The 23544-nt window shown below is 32.5% G+C and overlaps 1 protein-coding gene across 1 annotated transcript; it reads left to right on the top strand.

Moving 5' to 3' along the window:
- Positions 1 to 1030: 1030 nt before the first annotated feature.
- On the top strand, positions 1031 to 20638 carry LOC123696021 (arf-GAP with coiled-coil, ANK repeat and PH domain-containing protein 2-like). The gene is given in 21 exon segments (XM_045642009.1): positions 1031 to 1229; positions 1231 to 1242; positions 1343 to 1459; positions 1719 to 1892; positions 2737 to 2821; positions 3224 to 3367; positions 8460 to 8555; positions 8860 to 9116; positions 10455 to 10571; positions 11113 to 11289; positions 11812 to 11918; positions 12097 to 12185; positions 12278 to 12372; positions 12619 to 12753; positions 13047 to 13117; positions 13559 to 13690; positions 15120 to 15277; positions 16948 to 17061; positions 17318 to 17424; positions 18102 to 18250; positions 19136 to 20638. Coding segments are annotated over 21 exon segments (2394 nt in total). The 5' UTR covers positions 1031 to 1191; the 3' UTR covers positions 19156 to 20638.
- The last annotated feature ends 2906 nt before the right edge of the window (positions 20639 to 23544 follow it).

Genomic DNA, 23544 nt, shown 5'->3' with positions numbered 1-23544 from the left:
CATCATAATTTCTACCTTTACATAAATTAAAAATTATTCATCATTTCCAAACTGTCAAGTCACAAGTTGTTCATATGTCGTGGCCATATCGTAGATTTGCTCATTTCATGATATGATCGATCATTTCACGAAATGGTCGCATTTCATGAAATGGCCAACATGGTTTGATCAGATCGTTAAATCGTCAACGTTTCACGATATGGTCATCCACATTTGGCCAGATCGTATAAAATATATAAAGTCCATAAAACATTAAAAAATTCTGAATATTTTTAGAACTTGTTTATTGTCATTTAAGTTAGTGCCACGGCAGTGGCCGGCGAATGCCAGAAGCGAATGGTTTTTGCAATAGAAAACATTTAGGTTAGGTTAGGTTAGACTTTAATAAAGAACGCACGAGCCGAGCGAGCAAAGCGAGCGTGCCGCGGCAGCGGCCGGCGAGTGCCAGAAGCGAATCGCTTTTTAAAAAAGGAACAATTATTATAACATAGGATATATAAATATATTTATGTAAAGGATTTTAGCCGCATTTTTTCCTCAATATAAGATATCCGCATTTTCCATAGTACTCGAACCTCTTCATCGTAAATTATTTGCTATGACCACGCTATGACTTTCTTCATATTGTAATAAAACGAACTATGAAGTTTTAAACTGTGAATAATTAAATTTTCGCCAGTGGCCGCCATCTTATCACATAAACACAGCGCTTACAGCGCCTCTACCAATAATTAATGTAACTATTTTACGATATGATCAAATAATTTTGATCATTTCATGAAAAAACCGCACGTTTAGTTGGCCATATCGAGAAACGATTTCTTATCATTGATCTGCCCAAACCGCCAAATCATGATGTGGCCAATAGACATTCGAGCATTTCATGAAATGCGACCATTTCACGAAATGATCGATCATATCATGAAATGAGCAAATCTACGATATGGCCACGACACATATATTACTTGCTCTGTGGTTTCTTACATATATCTGTGGTTCTTACTGGAGCCTGTTTTTTCTAGTGTTTTTAATTTTTATCAGTTCAATGAGTATTGAGTTGTGAGTTGTTTGTAAATTTGTACCCAAGTCTCGATACTATCAATTATATATTTTACATTAATCTCAATTTTGGTGCAGTGAGTTATGAGTGATTGCTTATTAATAAATGTGTTATTATAGGTATTATAAACAATGAAGCCCGTTATAGATTTCGATGAATGTTTGAGAGACTCCCAAATTTAGGTAAGTTACAAAACTTATTGATGAAAGTTCGCAATAGAAAGTGAAATTACATCCGTGTTTTTTATTTTAATGAACGCAATAATGTTAAAACGTTATGCAGGGAACAGCTGGAAACTGAGGAGGCTAGCATTGACGCGTTAGAACAAAAGCTTGATAAAATTCTCAAAACATGCTCACTTATGATAGAAACGGGCAAAATATACATGAATCATAGAAGGTAATAATATAACAGCATCTTTCATAATATTATTTATGTGTTTATAAAAACCACAGCCAAAAGAACAATAGTTGTATTTTTGTATTGATTGAAAAGAAACTTCTAGTTTGAGCTATTGAAATAAATCATGTTGTCTTAAGAATATGTGAGACTTTGTGCTATTTCAATAACTTAATCTAAATATTCAATTTCAAATATATTTAACTATTTAAATGTATCTCCATGTATTAAAAGATTCATAATAAATACAAATTTTCAGCACATTCACAAATGCATTATGGGATTTGAGCAGCAACTTTGCAGAGGATCCCTCTGTTATGTCAATGCTCAACAGAATGATACATGCATTACAAGAAATGACCAAGTTCCATTCCATCTTATTGGACCAAGCATCCAGAACTATACTGAAGAATCTCACAGCTTTCATCAAAGTGTAGGCTTATTTTATGTTTCAATTAATTTATAATATCCGTTTATACACAGATTAGGTTCAAAGAAATTTTATTAATGACTCTCATAAACACCACCAGATGTACTCATATAAAATTTAAAAATAATATTTTAGAACTTTAAGGTTCATTGACACTTGATGAAATATCAAATATAGATTATACATGGATTCTTTATGGAGCATTCTGAAATGGCTAAGCTTATGACATATGAAAATCTCCAACTATTTCTTATAAAGTAGATTGCAACAACATTAGATAATTTTTTCTTCTCTGATAGAATCTAATTAACATTAAGATAGCCAAGTAATGTTTACCTAGATAGGTAAACAAGTAGATATTTGTTAACCACATCTGTGTTGAGACCACAAAAGAATTTAAAATATTAGAATACATATTTATTATTTACTTACATTTAGAGATGTGCAATGTCAGCCTTATTTTGACTTGGAATGAGCTTTTAATTTTTTTTTATTATAACTGATATATAATATTTAGACATTTAAACATACCTTGAATAGAACAGAAACAAATCATTGCTTGTATTTTTTGATATTTCTTTAAAATGTCAATGCTAACATTCATGTTAACATGTTATAGATAATAATAAATGAATTTACGCTATCTATTTTATATATCTAATTATTTTTCATTGAAGTATTTCTTGTTTTAATTGAAAAAGTGTTAAAATGTTTAAAATTTGAATCAAGCCTTGGAATAAAATGATGACTCAGTACAATAATTAACCGTAAAATAGAATGCTATTACATGAGTCATGTGGCTACTGATAAATCATACTTGTACATTTAATATTCTTTTCTATTTCAGAGATATAAAAGGAGTAAAGGAGAGTAAACATCATTTTGAAAAAATCTCAAATGATCTGGATATAGCCTTAATTAGAAACTCTCAGGTAGATTTGACAACTTAAATAATGAAATTTCAACTCTGTGAATTTTTAATTGTATAACTACTGATTTTTGATAAAGTTGATTTAGAAATTGTCTTTGTAATTCATAAATATTATGGCTTTTTGTTAGTGAAAGAATTTTCATGATCAGATCAGTGCTTCAGAAGTTTACCCTCTATAGCCACATTCTGACTTTCCAAGCAAAAATGTTTCCAGTGTCCATGATATTTCAATTTGCATGAAATGACTGTTTTTGTGACATCTTTTTGAAACATGAGAATATGTTCTTTGTATTTCCTCCTTTTTTTAAATCTAAAAGTTGTTTCTAAATCACCTTCCTAGTATAAAATGGATTTGATGTTATAAAGTGAAGTCATTTTTAACTATTATCAAATACCAATACAGGTATCACGCCACAAATCATCTGATGTTGAGGAGATAGTGAATCTCTTGCTAGCAACGCGTTCTTGCTTCCGACACACGGCTTTGGACCATGTGCAGAAGATTACGATGTTACAAGCGAGGAAACGCCATGAAATTCTTGCAACGGTAAGTTGCTTTATATACACTAACTGCGTCCCACGGTTTCACCCGCGTGAATGAGTTTTTCCTGTTAATCCTAACATTCCTAAGCATTATGAAATAAAATAAAATGAAGCCTAAGTTACTCCTCATAACATCGGCTATATGTCAGTGAATTCAATGTTAAATACATCAGCATAGTACTTAATTGTTCTTTGTTGTTTAGTTATTTCCAATTAAATATGGCAATTAATTATTTTCTAAATGAGCGATTCCACAAATGTAAAGCTTTATGTAGCCGCTAATATTCGGTTCTAATGTCCAGAACATTTCCAATTATTTATATTATATTTTAGTGGTTAATTATCATCCCTCTGGGACATAGGCGCGGTATGAAATTACATTTTATTAGCTTAACCTTGTTACTAACCTTGACAGATTTTATATTATAAAAGTGTATTTATTCACACTATACAGTAATAGTTAAAAGTATGTTTATTTTACGCCCCTCATTCATATCAATATCTACCTATTCATAGAGAGTGTGAGAGTTAAGACGTCATATATAGGTACTTCAGTCGAACGGGTATTTGACCTCTCTGTAAGCTTCACAGACAGCTTCTATTGATTTTTCTATATTAAGAATTTATTTTCATATCTCTTATAAAGTTCAATAACGTATTAAGACTGATTCTTACTAATATTTTTAAGGATTGAGAAATATTATACGACTTAACGAGTTTTGTCGCCACTTATGCCTCATTTAATAATGGAGATTATGTTACCTGAGTGTGGTTAATAAGTACCTAATGCAGTACCTATATGCAATTGATTCGTCATAGAATAAACACGTTAATGGTATCAGAACGTACTGTATTATTATACAACTCGGATCTTGTGGTTATATAGTAAAAAGTTTAACGTTATTTTTACGCGGAATTCGTGGTAATGATATTAAAGGTAGCGTTAATGGCTTATATAAATATTTATAAGTTATACCATTACAAAGTAAATTTAGTTTTAGTTTCCATATGAGTTTTTTTTTTTCAACAAAAAAATATTTAAACTATGTACCCACCTACGTTGACTTTTGGGGCGGAAATATACAAGCCTAATGATGCATATCGAACGATATACTTTTTAATGCGTGGTTTCAAAATGTACCCTTTCAATATTCAATAGGCTCTGCATAGGCCTTTTACGGGTATCATTGCAGAAGTATCGATTTTGTAAGTGGGCATTTATTGCGTGGCAGGATTCAGGGCTATCACCCGGTCGGTCACATGTGCTACTATCGCGTGCATACAGTTTTAACTTCATTATTGTAATTTGTAGACATGTTCCGTTGTATGACTAATGATAAAACGTGTTATTGACTTTAGATATAATTTACTTCGACTGAATGCTGATAAGCTTGCTTGAAATGAGTGGATCTTTATTTTTTGGATTCACTAAATTAACTCCAGCGACAACAGAAGTCGACTTGCATTTTTACGGTCCTTTATTTACGGCTCAGACGAATTACATTTTATCTTCTGTATATTATTTATTTATTTGCCGTCTCTTCTTGAATGAATCGCTCTTGAATCGTCACATTACGAAATTACTGTGTTTTGGTAAACAGCTTTTACAAACAAGAGTCAGTAAGAAACTCTACCGACTCTACGATATTTCTATAATACTATCAATAATTTGCTAACCCTCTATTCTTATTCTTTCTTACACTTAAAAAACAACATTGTTATTCTTTCTTTGCACTTTGCATTTAAACGAGCTTCTCACCATACCCTTAACAAACTTTGTAGAACAGCTACAGTGTCATTATAAAATTACTTCTGATATCGCGATTAGTGTTTCAATCAGTTACTTTTTATACAATGTAATAATGCCAAGACACGACTATCTACACTGTAGATTCTGCAACGTACAGTTATTTTGTTTTTACATTTTTTATCACAACGTCCGTCTCAACGAGCTAGCTAGAATTGCTTTGTTATTTTTTCAATAAAAATAATTTTCTGTTTTTTATCGAAAAGAATATCCTTATAGGTAGCTGGTATTATACACAACGGAGAATCCAATCAAATCCTCATCAATTTAAGACAGTAGACTATTACAATGAGATTTTAAAATCATTTCAAAGTTTTTCAATATTTTAATATTAGTCAACTAATATATCAAAAAACGTATGCATACTATAAAATACATTCATAAAATAAGTCAGGTGTCGGCGTTATTTTGTTACGTAATTATGTACAAGGTAAAAATTACGTCGACTCGTCGGTTGTGATTGAGATAATGTATTGTGCGCTATGTATAGAAAACAATACGTGGTTAATTCAATGTTTGGCCTTTTAAAAATACAATTATGGGAAATTTAAAATGCCATCCACCGTGTTTAAATCTTAAGATGTTTTTTAACAACGAATAATTCACAGTAAAGTTGTAGTATGCAATATGCATGTTTGTATGTTTTATACATAATATAATGGAAAGGAAAAGGTGTCATCTTAAATTATAAACTGCAAAAAAGCATTATTAGTAGATACTGTATATGCGGATTAAATTCAACTTATTTTTTCTATGTCATCTATTTTGCATATTACCATACGCAAAATGTAAAATGTATAGAAATAGTATGATTCAATGATGAGTCGCATGTATACCTACTTCTGAAACACATCGAGATTTAATAAACGTTCAGTTTTATAGATATTTATTTTGGGAAGGTTAATAAAAATAGCACGAATCCTTAGGAGTTTGTATACTTTTTTATTACAGTTATTAGATTTGTTCCAATCGAATTGTTTATTTCCGTATGCCGTGGGAATGTTTTTGGTATACTCGTTTTTATTATACGAAGATGAACACTTTCAGCGTATTTTTTTCTACGATTTAGGTACATTGACCAAATCATAGAAAAAATATAATTTACAATGCATGTTTTTAAAAGCATAATTAAGTTGACTATAAAAACTTGTTTGTATATTATAATTAGGTATTACATTTAAAATTCTGTCGTGTCGCTTGCTTCGTAGGTAAATGCTGTATTTAGGACATTTTTTATATGTATTTTAACGGTATACTCTGTCATTTGTCTGAATTGTATTTATTTCTTTCGTTAGCAACGTTATTTTAACGACGTCAGTAGGTATATTTTAATATTTTATCATCCTAACCAAATACCTAATACCGTCAAATTGGCCAACATTGCCCAAAAATCAATTGTTAAACATGTTATAAAATAATGTTTGAAGAGTGTGTAATGCTATTATTACCACTGAAGGATGTTTTAAACAAAAGTTACAATGGTGGGCAAAATTACCCAGTAATGTAGCGATCTATATTTGACAACATTGCCCACCATCAAAAAATGCTTAGGGTTGGCACATTTCATATTACCACATAATTTGATAGTTAATAATATGACTTCTATTCGGTTAATTTCGAAAAATAAGCTTAATTTGGTCTCCCGGAAAGAACAATGATAAATAAAGTAAAATTGCTGAATTTTAAGCACAACTGAAATGTAAAAATATGTTTATTTTTATTAAATAGTCACTGAACAATATTCTGTTTTGCTTTTTTATCTTTTTATTGCCTACAACATAATCCTACTACGAAATATTTGCAGTAAAAGAAATCGGAAGTCATGCTCATCTTACTGAGATGTACCAACCCTAGGCTTTTGGAAAAGCGAAATGCGATTTGTATGAAAATAGAAAAAATACCTGGGTTACTTTGCCCAGCCACTAAAGTCGGGAACCTTTCATGATACTGCTTTGATTTTTAAAGTAAACGACATCTTTTCCAACATTTTTGAATTGGACTTTAATAGAGGCTAGAGGTCATATTTACGTCAAAAATCGACGTGGGCAATGTTGGCAACAAGTTCAGATAACTTTACCCGCCCTCAAAAACAGACAAAAAATGAATAAAATGTTGAAGAATAATGAAATTTTCTACAGCATTATATGCACACGATCTAAGAAAAACATATGCTAACAGAAAATACCAACGTTGCCATAGAATTTTTATGCGGAAATTGAAATTATTCATAAAAAGCGGGCAATGTTGGCCAATACGACGGTACTTATGCTCGTCCTTAGTATTTTTTCTAATCGTTGAATTTTTCTATCGTGAAATTTCCTTAAAATAAAAACTGAACTATAAGTAAACAAAGTGAATTTGTTTCACGTTACAATAGAGATACCTGTCTAAGACAACCGTTTATATAATTTTGGTAATTATATTATAATTATAAACACGCATCCAATGTACTTTCTAACATCAAATATAAATATGCAAAGACCGTAACATATAATTAACACGTCCACGTATTATCAATATAATCGTACCTTATCACGATTCGCAACACCGATTAATAGGACACTCCTTCCGTAACAATATTGTGTTTGAGCCAATCATCGAAAAGATTACTCATACAGCATACTGTTCTAGTCTCAGAAGTTTAGAGCCTCAATAGTTTTGGTCGGCGCGGTCGAGAGGTTGCTCGTTTCGACTCACGAATCGCGCAAGGAGTGGGTTTGAACGTTGCGTACCTATGTGATATGTACTCGAATGACATATAGTATAAGTATTTATTGAATGGGAAAGTGCTGTGCGACAAGTGACAGTGAATCGTGATTCGAGGTGTAAATTTGTGGTTTTTAATGTTTTTAAAAAATGTTTAAGCTTGTGTGATGATTTGTATTTAATATAATATTGATGTTTTTTTTTACATTTTTCTATAAAACTAAAATGTTTATTTACTGACAGGGAAAATTCAAAAATTGTATCATGGGATAGTGCTAAATTTTTGCATTTTCCGAAGTCAGAAAGAAGTTCCCATTATAAAATAACATTGAAATCAAGCTTCAAGCTTTTCAATGTCATTAACAAAACTTTACATTGATGTAAATTTAAACAAAATTTGTATTTATTAATTCGAGATATATTTAGATTATATGAATTAAAGTTGGTCTATAAATATTTTCAGTTATGTAGTTGAAGGATAATTAAATTAATACACTATAAAATAATGCGCAATAACAAATAAATGATGTCATTTTCTTTGAACGGTGATTCCATATAATTAAATGGTCTATATCTATTACAGTTCCTGTCATATTTGCAAGCTTGTTGCACGTACAACCACCAAGGCGCCGACTTGTCCGAGGATTTGGAACCCTTCCTGAAAACGACAGCCGACGAGGTATCTTACACTACAACTCATTCAATAAACATATGTACCTACTTACCAATAAAACTTTGTTAGTCATACTGTATGACTCTGTAAATGTACGTTAGTATATAGAAAGCCAAAATACCTGTAATTTTTCGTCTAATTAGACACCTATACCTCCATCTCCTGGCGATCGCGTGTCTATAAGCAATAGCGAAGTAACATCAAAAGAAATGTTAATTAATCATTAATCGCCACCAGATCAATTAGCGAATACGCAAAGAATTATAATTATTATTGTATACTAAACAATTCACTAACGATCGAATTGCAGATCGCAGTAATGCGTAACGACACAAAGGTATTGGACAAGGAGATGGAGAATCGTCACACGATCGTGAACAGTAAGGATACGGTGTTGCCCAGTTGCGATACTAGCAAGGGGGTGGGGGAGAAAGAAGGGCTATTGAGCACACCGTGCCTGAAAAATTTGCCCAGAATGCAAGGGTACCTGTTCAAAAGGACGTCCAATGCGTTCAAGACGTGGAACCGACGGTGGTTCTATCTCTATGATAATCGACTTGTATATAGGTGAGTGAATCATACTTTTATTGAAACTTTTGTATGAATGTTGAAAGTCTGAAAGTATGTATGTCAATACGCAAGACGCAAGGATTCAAACTTAAAGTACTATTTTAGGACTTAGAGATTGATGATTTATTCTTTCTCTTTTATTAACTTCAGAACCAGAAAGTGGAAAAAAGTAACTCTCAATTGAAAGATGTTCCATGTATAGCAGAATTGTGAGATTTCGAGTGCAGATTAATTTTCCATCTGTATTTTCTTATTTGTATGTATCGTTTTGTATCAGGTAGTACTCTGATACAGTTTAAAATTTCAAAAGGCTGTCTTTTATTGATTATTTCGACGATTCGATTTAGCATTTATTTCGATAAGGATTCGAACATAGGGTACTTCGGCTTCGGTCTCCTCATTGGCATTTGTTTTACTTGATCGATACTTAACCAAACATTAGCTCTTTCTCTATGAAACTGAAACCAAAAGTATCCTATTTGCCTTCGTCCGTCACGCTTCAGCAAGAACTAAGTGGGTCGTAAGGTATTGCGGTCAAGGACGCGTTAATTAATACGATTTGCACACTTTTTGCGCACATAATATTGACGTTTTATTCAATATTTTTCAGATTTTAAAATAAATTGAAAAATATCCTCTTTATTTGTAGGATTTGCAATATAACTAGTAAAAATTGTTTTGGGTGATTACTATAGCTCCTTTTACTTAAGTGGAGTCGGCTCGAATGATTCAAACATAATTATAGATAAAATAATAATATTTTTTCAATAAACAATCAATTCTGCATAATATTCAAGTTTATCTCATATTTTTTCCCAAGGCCCCATTAATTTATCGAAGTTATTTATTGAATTTTATTGATGAGTAACTTTATCAATGTTGATAATTTTTTATCACAATTAAGCGTGACAGGAAATAGGATTGCATATAAAGTGTTTTGTTGATTGCATTTCACTTACTCTTTTTTATTTTGTTATTATCTATCTAGGTGCATACTGCATATTTGCTAACTTATAAGCTCGATAGTGTTCAATAATTATATTTTTGTAATAATGAATACTCTCGATTTTAAGTATAGAAAAAGAAGAAAACTAAAGAATGAGTGAAATTTAGGAAAATATAATTATTCACGTGTATTAAGCGTACTTTAATAAGTTAATATTCACTTTCTCTCATTATATCAAACGTAGGTATCCAGTTTTCACCCGCTTGAAATAGGATTAAAAACAAAAGAAAATCACCATTGTTTTTCAGGAATAACCCAGAATAATAGCCAACTGGTGAAATAATTAAAAAAAAACATTAGTAGCAACATATCTTTCATTTGTGTTTCAGAAAAAGGACCGGTGAACTGAATGTGACGGTAATGGAGGAAGACTTAAGGCTGTGTACAGTTAAACCGGTGGTGGACGGTGAACGGCGGTATTGTTTCGAAGTGCTTTCACCGTCCAAGTGAGTTACTTTTGTAATGCGTTTGTACTAACAAAGATATTTGCATGTAAATATGTTGTGACACAATGTGTGAGTCGGCTATGACTGGGTACTGCGTAAGTAGGTATGTGTTTTTGTATAATATAATTTCTATGTTAGATTTATAGATATCTTTTTTAAAAATAGAACAATAAGAATGCTTTATGTTTTGGTTACTTGAAACTTTAACTTCAATTCAAAAATAAAATAATTTTCTTTGATGCAGTGCTACAGTAATAGGAACTAGGAATATGTATAATCGAATAGAGAAAATATTTAATTACGAAAATTTTTAAGCTATTGCATAGCTTCTATCGCGGGCCTTGAGCGCGGGGACCTAATCGAGAAATTCCGTAACGAAAAAACCTCACGCTCCCCACTCCGACGGGCGGAGGTGTGGCTTGAAGGCATAGCATGCAATAGCTTTACCGCGGCAGTCCCCGAGTGCCACACGTCGTTTTTTATTTAAACTTCAGACACATTAATAGCATAAAGAAATAATTAATCTTATGAAACTTACCAGGAGTCACATGCTACAAGCGGATTCAGAAGAGATGCTAAATTCATGGATACAAGCGCTACAAAATGGTATAAGATCGGCCATCCAACAGGGACAAAGCAGGGACAACCCGGACTCGCAACTAGTGCTCGTGCCAGACGAATCTAGACCTAACAGCGATAGGAATATGAAAAAAGTTAGGTAAATGCACTGATACATAATAATAATTTACTAACAGTAATGACTTGAAGCGTGTTCATGAGGCATCAAATTTTTTACGCGTTAAATTTTATCAGTTTGGCGCTAATTCGAAAATAGATAAGTCTGTCGTGCAGTACTTTCGCGCAATAAACAAATTTATTAGCTGACCTATTAAAAATAAATATAGTGTTTAATATTTTTTTATTTATTTATTGACAAATTCAACAATACATGCTAACAAAATTGTTGCTACTTCAAATTTTATTAACACATACTGCTACATCTATACTAATATTAAAAAACTGGAGAGTTTTTTTGTTTGAACGCGCTAATCTCAGGAACTACTGGTCCGATTTGAAAAATGCTTTCGGTGTTAGATAGCCCATTAATCGAGGAAGGTTATAGGCTATATACCATCACGCTACGACAACAGGAGTGGAGCCACGCGGGTGAAACCGTGGAGTGCAGCTAGTTAGTTATAAGTGTGAGATATTTTTATTATAGTGTTTGATACAATTGCAGAATATGGGAACAATTACTAAGTATACCGGGTAACAACTACTGTTGTGACTGCGGCAGTCCGAACCCGCGATGGGCGAGCATTAATCTTGGAATAACACTTTGCATTGGTATGTTAATTGTTAAGTTTACAAAGTAAAGTAAAAATACATCTCTTTTATTTCTTAGTGTTTTTAAAAAAAATTGTATTATGTCAAATATTATTATATAGTTTGATTTTTTTTTTGAAAAAACTTATTGCAAATAATAAAATACCAGTTAATGAAACACGATTAAAATATTTTTTAGAATGTTCCGGAATACATCGTTCTCTCGGCGTGCATGTTAGTAAAGTGCGTTCACTCACTTTGGATGACTGGGAACCAGATATTATAAAGGTATGCATAATTTATTTATATACGAAAAACTGATTACACATTTATTAATGAATTATAATAGTTTTAAAAGTAATTCAATATTTATTTTGCAGGTAATGGCGGAACTGGGCAACAAGCTTGTGAATTTTATTTACGAAGCTAATACCGAAGGATCTACCATCGTCAGAGCTACTCCAGACTGTGAAACGTAAGTTTTAAAATTATTAAAAAATAAAATCATACTTATTTTATTTGTAGCCAAAGATGTTTTTCGTGTAAATATTTTACTTTATATTATGCACGTATTAAGGATTTTTTTTGTCAAAAAGTATGCTCATTAAATAATCAAACAATAATACATATAAAATGTTCCTACTTCGGGTGCAATTTTAAATTAGACTATAATCTTAAAACTGATTGTAAAAAATCATAAATATAGCTATTAATTTGACAGCTCCGTTCGAGAGCAATGGATTCGCGCGAAATACGTGAACCTGTCGTTTGTGCGCAACATCGTGAACTCGTGCGACGCGAAGCCGGGCCCGCTGCAGAGCGGCCGCCGGTGGTCCGTCAGGCGGCCCAGACGAAGGTAAACCATTCACAAAAAATGTGTGCGTGTACTAGTGTACACACGTAAGAAGTGAAACTTCTTTATGACCTTATTTTTCAAAAAATAATTTACTATATGCAACTTTACAGAAATACGTCGAATCACGCGTGGTAGGGATAAGAAAAGATGGTGCGTAACGGAAAAATGTCACGTGTAACGAAAAAATGTTACACTCATTTACTTCAATTTTTTAACTCAATACTAAAAAATTAAAAATAGTATGGTATTTTTTTAGTCGTAATGGAAATATAAAAATAAATTATTACTTACAGGTTGCGTCCAGCACCCGCAGTCCCAGACACGATAAAGGATGAAAAGAGCGATGTAAATAGCAACTCAAGTGGTAAGTCTTATAAAGCCGTATAAAGGCATTTTCTCTATACACAAAGTTATATTACTTACTAATTATACAATGTTATGAATGGTAGATTTATAAATTATTAACTCTTGTCTTTTTGCAATTATAATAACAAATATTCTCTTGGAATGATTGGTTACTATTTTGTGAATATTTATATTAGCAAAAAAATCGAAATACACATAACAAATATTGCAGATTTTAAACAAGCTATTTTCAAAAAGTGAAACCATCATGTTTGAATATCTTTTAAGCTATTGCATAGCTTCTATACCGGGCCTTGAGCGCGGGGACCGAATCGAGAAATTCCGTAACGAAAAATCTCACGCTCCCCACTCCGACGGGCGGAGGTGTGGCTTGAAGGCATAGCATGCAATAGCTTTACCGCGGCAGTCCCCGAGTGACACACGTCGTTTTTTTTTTCAGTATCAGAAAGTTCGAGTAAGTCGGACGGCAGTCCAGTGCTACTGATCGGAAAGGAGCTCGCCACAGACCGAGCAGTGGACCTCAGCCTGCCTTCAGACCATGACTCCACTGAAGGGGAGGATGACGATCTAGGTATGGGTTTAAATGGACACAAATACATACAATAATTTAGATTTGTTCTTAATAATAAATGATTCTATATTATTAAGATGAGTTTCATATGGATATTAACTGTAAAGTTACGTCACAGTTACGTTAAAAAAAATTATATTTGTCAAAAAGATCAAGTTAAATTGTTCAGGGTATAATGTGTTTACTGTTAAACAGTAAAGTTTAATTTTTTCAATGTCTGGTTATAATTTATTCGTCTTATAAACCATTATACAATAATATAAAAAATATTCTGTATTGACACATATAACACACACATATTTGATGAATAAGTTTTTAACAAGGATTGAAAAATCAGCAAAAGCAATAATCAGGAATGTGTTTGTAAATAACGAATAGTATCGCTTCAAACCAAATAAAGCGGTATGATTGATTATTATGTTGGTTATTAGTCAGTTCTTTAAAGAAACGAATCTTCAATGGCGGCGCTTATCATTCCCTTTCGCTCACACACGGCCGTACGGTATGCAAAAAAAAAAGGGAAAAATGAAATCACTAAAATGTATTTGATTTTCCCTTTATTAGTTTTTATCATAAATTTATAATGACAATTATGCATATGCGAAAGTAAATAATGTTTTATTGGAATTTGACAAAATATGTTCTTTGGGAAAAGTTGTTCAGTTTTATGGGCTTATTACAAGTATTATGGGGATTTTATTACATTCTGTATACGTAAATATGATAAATAAATAAATAATAAATAAATACACTTTATTTAGCACCAGATAAAAAAAAAGCAGACAATAAAACAAAAAAAAAGACAATATTACAATTTATGCCAAAAAGGCGGCCTTATCGCTACTCAGCGATTTCTACCAGGCAACCTATGGGTAGGATTTTGAATTAAAAAAGGGGAAAAACAATAGGTGGTGCAGTAGATTATGAAAATTTAATTATAATAGATTTAAACCAAATAACTACTTATAAATATATACATAATTGATATACATGATAATTCATATAAATACACAAATACAATAACAAAAAAGTTTGTCAACAAACAATTTGAAATAATTAATGAAATAATTATCAATTTACGTTATTTTTATTTTCTTTTTTGCTGATCCTACTATCTGTCAAAGTCAGCTTTGGCCGCCATTGAAGATTCGTTTCTTTATTGAACTGACTAATACAAACGATTTCCTCGTTACATATCCTCGCACATTATTGCTGGAAAAGCTTTATGGCTGATTTTTCAATCCTTGGTTAAAACTTATTAATCGAAAAACGTATTAAACTACCATTTCAAAAATGTATTCTGGTTGTCCGTATATGACAGTTTACAGGTGACATTTTAAAATGTTCGTGTAATAATTTAATGGACGGATAAATTTTAACCAGGGATTGAAAAATCGGTCCTTAATGTAATTAAATTATGATCGCACAGACGCGGAGGACATATCGTGCCTGTCCCCCGAGGCAGTCCTCCACCGAGCGGCGCGGGCTCACAACGTGTGCGTGATGCGCGGCGCGCTAGCGGCCGGCGCCCCGCCCAGCGCGCCCGCGCGGAGGGCTCGCACGCCGCTGCACAATGCTGTGCTCAGTGTATGTACCCGATTGTAATTATACCACACCCTGGACACTCCATACAAAATTATCGTTTTGACAGTCACACTGTAGAGAGTGCAAATGTGTGTGTTAACGCTTTATGGTTGGCACATTTGTGACTAGCGTAAAGAAATTCGCAATTTTCTGATGATATACATCCGTAAACAGCACAATTTCTAACCATATTCTACGAAAAATGATAATCACAAATCCAAAATAATAAAATTACTATAAGTCAATTTGATTAGTGTTGTCAATCTTCGTTGCGTATCGTCCTTACGGAAAAATGCGGGCCATTTATAGCCTGATCGTTCGGGATGAGGTAAGTGTTTAATTTTGGCGGGAGGCGGAGAGTGTCCGTTCTGTAGCGTTAAACTACTATTATGTATTCTGTGCTAATACTGTAGTATTCATTCATTTCTCTCGAAGACTAATAAGGTACAGTTCGATTCAAACTTAATGGCGGTTCGGAAGTTAGATGAAGATGCGAGTGCGCACAGGTAGATCCCTTAACGTCCGGCTTATAATATCTATAATTGTTTTCTGCGCATCACATCGTACGATGTTCCGAGCCGCCATTAAGTTTGAATTGTACTGTATCAGTTCCATATTCCCAGAAAAATACAATTTAAAATTTAATCAAAGCAAGAGTGAATACGAATAGGCATGCATAGACTACACCACTAGTCATCAGGTAATGTTTCAGTCAAATGCCTGGTTATTTTATAAAAATAATCTGAGTAATAATTCTATGACGAGCGCGACACTGACGACCGCGACCACGAATGTAGAGGGTTGTACTGCACAAGGTCATAACCTTGTGCAGTACAACCCTCTACATTTCTTAACGCAACAGTTGCGTGCGGATCTTTTGACACCTGGCAAAACTCGTAACTATCTTGTAAAACGTCATTTGATGACAGATCGTCGTATAAATTAATAAATCGTAATTCAAATTAGGTAAAATTTCGTGATAACTTGAAAATCACAAAACGCTTTTTTTTAATTCTCTGAAACAAAGGAATTTCCGTCGGCCAATCTTAAAGCATATACAGACGCTCCGATTCGGTTGGTGCCAACCATATTGGAACCGACATAACAACCCTTCCAACATTGCTACAGATTATCCGACGTGACGGTTGGCCTTCCAACTGTCAGTTGACTTTGCTATTACTACCTCTATATTACTTGCTCTGTGTTTGCTATGAAGTAGTGAATGGACGTCTTGCCTCATGCCACCGGTATTATCGAAAAATGCTAAAATAGCGTTATAGGATGTACGCATATTGTCCAACTTATTTTTCAATGTTTTATTGCACACCAACTGACGTTGTCAGCCAATGCACAAAAATACTAAGTTATATATATTTTTTTTTACTTTTATAAGTAGTTGTTTTGATGCGCTTTAAATCAATAACTATTTGTTCGATTCTATAACTTCTTTAAATGTACGATACTAAGAACAAGATGGAATCCACGCAGTTTTAGATATTAATTAATAACTCAGGCCCCGGAATCACAGACACAATAGAAAATCTATTGTGTCGTGGACCGTCATAAAAAGCGTCAATCTCGTGAATTACTATATTCAATTAAAAAATTATTGCTATACCCATAAATGACTCAATTATATTCTCTGGATTTATAAATATTTCTTATTTTGACAGGGTTCAGTGATGGCGTGTTCGTTCCTGTTACTGAACGGCAGTAAGATAAACGCTCAAGATGACGACGGTATGACGCCGCTGCATCTCGCCACAGAGGCTGGTCACACTGGACAGGTGATATATTATAAATACTAGTAAAATCACACGGTTGTACTCGAAACAAATTTTTTTGCATTTAAAACCTTATAATTGATAAAAAAGTTATTGAATGTTTTTTTATTATGTTTGAAATAATTTTATCACATATAGATTTTAGGCGTATAGTAGTTTTTGAGCCTAACCGTTACAAATACTTCACAGATAATCAAATAATACACATTAATAGCATTAGCAACTATCGCGTATAATACGAAAATACATATGTTTGCAGGTGTGTCTGTTACTCCGATATCGCGCGGACCAATCTATAGTGGACAAGCAAGGCCGGACGCCGCTCGATATAGCTGTTGAACAGGCGAATGCTGATATCGTCACATTGTATGTATTCATATTACTTCATTACATATTATAGAACAGTAGTACACAGACATAATTCTCTAAAATTACACAACAGATTTTGATGGGTGTTTTTTTTAAATAGGATGGTTCTCGAGGAAGGTTTTTGTATATAATTTGTTGAGTTGAAGACCAAGCGGGTGAAGTGAAGCACAGTCTGTAATCGAAGCCAAAAATATGGTTTTTAAAATTTTTGTTTGTTTCTCTGTTTGTATTTCCGGGCTATACTCAAAATAAATGCATGGATTTACTTCAAATTTGGTACATAAATAGCTTAAGACCTGAGGATAGGTTTTATCCTAGAAACACCACGGCAACGGGAACTGTGCGGTTTGTTTTTTTGACTACGTGGGCGAAGCCGCTGTCGGAAAGCTAGTAATACATTTATTTAAATGTTAAAATATTATGTTATGAAATATGTGATTAAAAAAATTTTTCTCTGTCTGTCTGTATGTGAAGGCATCATGTGAAAACTAACGGTTCGATTTCAATTAAACTTGGTACAATAATACCTTATTATCCTGGGCGTAAAATAGCATACTTTTTATCCCGGAAAAATACGTAGAAAAAAACATATTAATTTTTTCGCGCGGACGGAGTCGCAGGCGGAAGCTAGTTGAATAGATAAATGTTTGAGTTAGAATTTATCTGTGTAACAGGTTGCGTCTAACGAAACTGAACGAGGAGATGCGCGAAAGCGAGATGTCGTCGAACGACGACACGTACAACGAGGTGTTCCGCGACTACACGCAGCTCGCGCACTCGCACCCCGAGCGGCTCGTGCGCGCTAGGCACAACAATAACGACGGTATGGAACAACAACTATATATATATATATATTTTTTTTAAGCTATTGCATAGCTTCTATCGCGGGCCTTGAGCGCGGGGACCTAATCGACAAATTCCGTAACGAAAAAACCTCACGCTCCCCACTCCGACGGGCGGAGGTGTGGCTTGAAGGCATAGCATGCAATAGCTTTACCGCGGCCGTCCCCGAGTGACACACGTCTTTTATTATTTTGTTTAATTTATTACATTTAATTCAGGCAATAAATTGTACAGACCCATAGAATAAATACCTTATTTGTTGAAGTGATACTTCTTTATCGGGATTGGAAAATTTTAGTGTAACATTTTTTCGTTACGCGTGACATTTTTCCGTTACACGCCATCTTTTTCCTATCCCTACCACGCGTGATTCGACGTATTTCTGTAAAGTTGCATAAAGTAAATTATTTTATGAAAAATATGGTCATAAAGAAGTTTCACTTCTTACGTTTGTGCACTAGTACATGCACACATTTTTTTAATGAAACTTCTTTAGACGTGTTAATTGATTTATTTTATTTTCACAGGTTCTTTTATTTTTATTTTATATTTTGCATCCCAGCTCGATATCAAATGTATTTCTATAGACTATACTTAAAAAAATCGAAATAATCTCATCCCGAGGCGGGATTGTCTTCATTCTTTTTTTAGGATTTTGTTATGTTAGAATAGACTGAAATATAACTGAACTTATGTTTGCCCACTGCGCATACAAATCGTTACAAACACGAATAATGTTAGTGAACTTTCTTCTCTCTTTAAAAAAGCAGTTAATTCAGTACAAACGGTAACTTTCAACTATTTCTAACAGGCCATCTGTCCTCAAGAATTATGTGGTTTTATTCATATAAATTTCTATTTACAGGCGAACAGTCGAGTGAATGACGTTTGGAGAAACAATTGCGTCGACTGCAACGTTGGTGGTGCGAGGATTGACAAACGTTGGACGCATCGCTCCAAGGTTGGCGCCAATATTTGTGCCACATTTGCTACAATAACTTGATGACATGCCATTTGTATTGGCAATTGATGGGCCTTCTTCACAATGGCCAGAAGCATTACCTGAATGTCTATGATCGGCTGTCATTATAGACGTTCATTAATAATCGCCGTAATGGCGAGAAACATCGACAATCATTTGTTGGGCCAACGCTCTCGATTGTGAAGGGGGCCAATTAAAGCTTCGATGCCAACTTTTGGTCCAATATCTATATTGATAAATTGTATTATAGACAAAAGATGCAAGTTTTGGTGCATTTGAATTTGATATTATACGAAATCAAATCTTCTGGAATTCCATAATAGGTGTCTAATGCCGTTAATAATAATCGGTTTGTCAAATACTTTCTTCGTTCCGTTCGCTCATATGTATGGATGACTTAAAATTATAAGAAGAACATAATTAATCATTTTTAAGTGGTTCGAAGTTACCGGTTCAGTAAGATAAAAAATACATAAAAATCGATATAAAATTTAAAATTGATTACTAAAATTTGTTCTAAGATTATGTACATTACAACGAGCGCTAACTTGAACTTTTATTTGTAATTCTTCTATACAAATATTGTATAAAGTGAAAGTTTATACACATCGTCGTTAAACGAAAAAAAATCGTTACTTTTAATGTTGTATTATGGATATTAATATAGTCCTTGTTTTAGACTATATAGATATTATATTTGTGTGCAGGTGCAAGATTGGACACCTGACGAAGCGTGTAGCACTTGTACAATATTAAAATTGAGTAACATACAAAAAATAAAGTTAAATTTTCAATCTCCTCGTTCTATAAAAAGTCAGATTTTTTAAGAATCGCCATGTTATCTCATACCTCCACTCCTTAATTTTCCGAAATATTACATATTTTGATGCTTTGCGAAGTATTACATATTTATATTTTGGAAATATGGCAATTTTTAAGTACTGAGTTCAGTTAAATCAAATAAGTAAACAGAAGGTCAGAGTAAATAACATGAATATGAATATTCATACAAAATTATTTTAATTGCATTCGATAAAAAACTGTTTTGACACACAAACAGATAGCCCATTTCTTATTTGTAAGTATTATAAAATATAGTTAGGTGTCTTTCCACGCTTCGTCAGATTGTTCCTTACTAAATTTGAGGCTTGAAATGTTTGAAAATATTCGTTATATACTATGCCATTTGCCTTGCTTTCGTTGTTATTTGATAGTTTTGTGATTTTCAATTTATAACCAAAGAAATTATTGGAAAACCGTTCGTCACACGACCTTGGCCTTATAACTGTGATGGTCGCTTAAGAGACATTATCTAATTAAATGTTTCATTTATTTTTGCGTATTGTTGTTTCAATAAAAATCTCAGTGAAAATTATGTGGTGTGAATTAAAAAAAAACACATTCTCTGATACCTTCAAGGGATTGAGGATATTGTTTTTAGGATATTAATTATTGTCTTATTACATGTAATAGAACGTAGTTTTATAAATCATTGTTGCAGTTTATTTATATTTTTCTATAAATGTATTACTAATAATAATTTGTCCGTACGTCTATTTTAATTTTGTATCATGTATTATAGTTTTCTGTGGCTTATTTTTTAACATTCCCTTAATAAATCATCAAAAGTCATTCCAATGCGCATTTACAACGACACGATATTTAAATCGATCGAATCTCAATTGTGGTAATTAGGTCAAATTATTTATATTATATTATGTAATGTAAGGAAATTATGAATTTTGTAACATAAGTCACTATATTGGTGTTATTATTAATGCATTGTTTGTCGCCAAGCTTTTTATTATATTATTAAAATATAAAATATAAATATATTATTACATTCAGTATATATTGTAAAACGATTATATTCCCGTGACGATTTTTGTGAGCGAGAATTTCAATTCCTAATGCATGAAATATGCACCATTATTATTTAATAATTTTATCCATGAATATTCCATTTGAAAACCGATATCTATTTTATAAGACTGATGTGGATTTGAAACGAAACTGCCTGATTGGGCTAAACATTATTTAATTCACTAATTGCTAATATACAATGCCTATTAGTGAATATGAAATTGTACTGAAATAGTTATCAATTTAATAAAGGCCTATTCTGGATACCAAACTACTCTAAAATATTATATATGCGGCATTGCATATATTATTAACCTTTTGACCGCCAGAGCAAAAACGCATCGCCGTGCCCTCCACGCCAAGCCACAAATTCAATGAGATAACCTTGAAAATAGTAGGGAGTCCAAAATGTTATCGATAAACATAATAATTCACGTCTGAATATTTGAATAAACAGCTTATAACACAAAAATAATATTTATTTAACCTCATCTCCTACTGTAAAAACTTAAGACCACATTTATAGCAACTATCAACAAAAAAAATCAACCTTTTGAGATGCAAAAATACATATAAAATTGCAGCAAGTTACAGCACTATTCTCTATCAGTTACGCCCCATTGGCATGTATACATGCCAATGGCGCGGGCAACCATCCTTTTTTTTATAATCTCTCGCTTCTGATTAGGGATGTGTAGCTGTATATTATTATAACTTATCGAGTTTATTTATTAAGTTTATATGAACTATAGGTATCATTGTGGAGTGTTTATTTGTAAATATCAAAAAAACTATTACCTTTAAATAAAGGGAATTGCATTAAAACTACATATTTATTTTCCAATCATTTAGTTTAATACTTGAGTTATCTTCAGTGCCTTCTAAAATGCGCAATAGTTCTTCTGTACTATAAAACTCTTCACTTGCCATTTTTGCGATTATAATATTGGTAGATACCTACTCGATAAAATATTTTTACAACTTTCCGCACTTAACAACACGGCACGCGCTTACGACGTCACCATTCCGACATCTATTCATGTCAATGGCGCAGGTCTGAAGGGATTGCATATCGATACTGTGCTAGGGATGCGCATGATTGGCGAAAAGGAAAATATTCAAATCAACAATATCCACAATATAGACAATATGGTATTATACCAAAGAATGTAGTATTTACCTTTTTTCTCAGTGACTAAGCTTATATATTTTTATTTTTTTTTGTAGTTATTACAAAAATTAAGCGAATTAGAGTAATTTCGCTGAAATTTTAATGAAGTTACTTGAATATTACACTACATCACTAGTAGGCACGTATACATGTCATTGGCGCGAGAGAACATGCTTTTTTAGCCATTAATTAAGTTATTTTTTGTCATCAAATATTTGAATAACTACTTGGCAATTTTGTTTACTGTGTACAATTATGTAATAACTGGGGATTCAGTTCATAAACTGTATAAATAAAACACGTAAAAGTAAAGGTTTAATATGTTTATTTTGTATTTATCTATGATCTGTTTCTTGGCATGTATAGGTGTCGTTGGCGCACAGGGCACGATTGCGCATGACATCTATAGATGTCATTGGCGTTCAAAAGGTTAAAACTATGAACTTGTAGCGAAAAACAAAATTACGTATTGTTGAATACGTGCATTGTTTTCAATATATTGTTAAAGGAAAATTATTGTTATATATATTATGTATTGATAACGTATTATATATATTATGAAATTGTAATAGAAAACCCTAATAATGTAATTGACGGTTTTAGTTTTTATTATAAAAACAAACAGCCGCTATGCAAGCCAAACTATTATAAATGTTCTATTTTTAAAAAAACGAGGTCACCAAATTAATAATATGTGAATAAATCCGGTTATAAATCCGTTAAATTTCTAAATAATCGTTATTTGTATCGGACGATACCTCCAGAACTCGAGTGCCATTGCCAGTCAGCACTTACAGGACAAAGTTAATATTATTTGTTAATAATTATGTCTACCGCTAGATTATATAATACTCTGTTATATCGTTGATGTAGAACTTATTTGTAGTTGTATTGCTATTAAATGTTTACGAATTCAATGTATGTTTTTTATTCCCGAATCCCAGGGCAACATTGAAAATCTATCAAGGATGTAGAGTACATCCGTACGTTCTGCAATCATGTCATCAATCCAATTTATGAAAGCACTAAAAAAACTTAAAAAACAAATCTTTATAAATCTACGATTTAAGATTAAAAAAATAATGATTTGCAAATGTAAATTTAAACTAGCTAGCATGCTATCAGTATAGTAAGATAAGAGTATCTTATCCAGTGCTATAGGAATCACTATCAATTGGTATCATTGCAAGTAGAGTATAAATGATTACGAGATCTGTATGAACAATTTAACAGGAATATTAAAAAAAAACAAATAGTA

The sequence above is a fragment of the Colias croceus genome, chromosome 12 (genome assembly GCF_905220415.1).
Source record: "Colias croceus chromosome 12, ilColCroc2.1".
Lineage (NCBI taxonomy): Eukaryota > Metazoa > Arthropoda > Insecta > Lepidoptera > Pieridae > Colias > Colias croceus.
The sequence above is the reverse complement of the archived record's forward strand: the minus strand, read 5'-3'. Positions and strand labels throughout refer to the sequence as shown.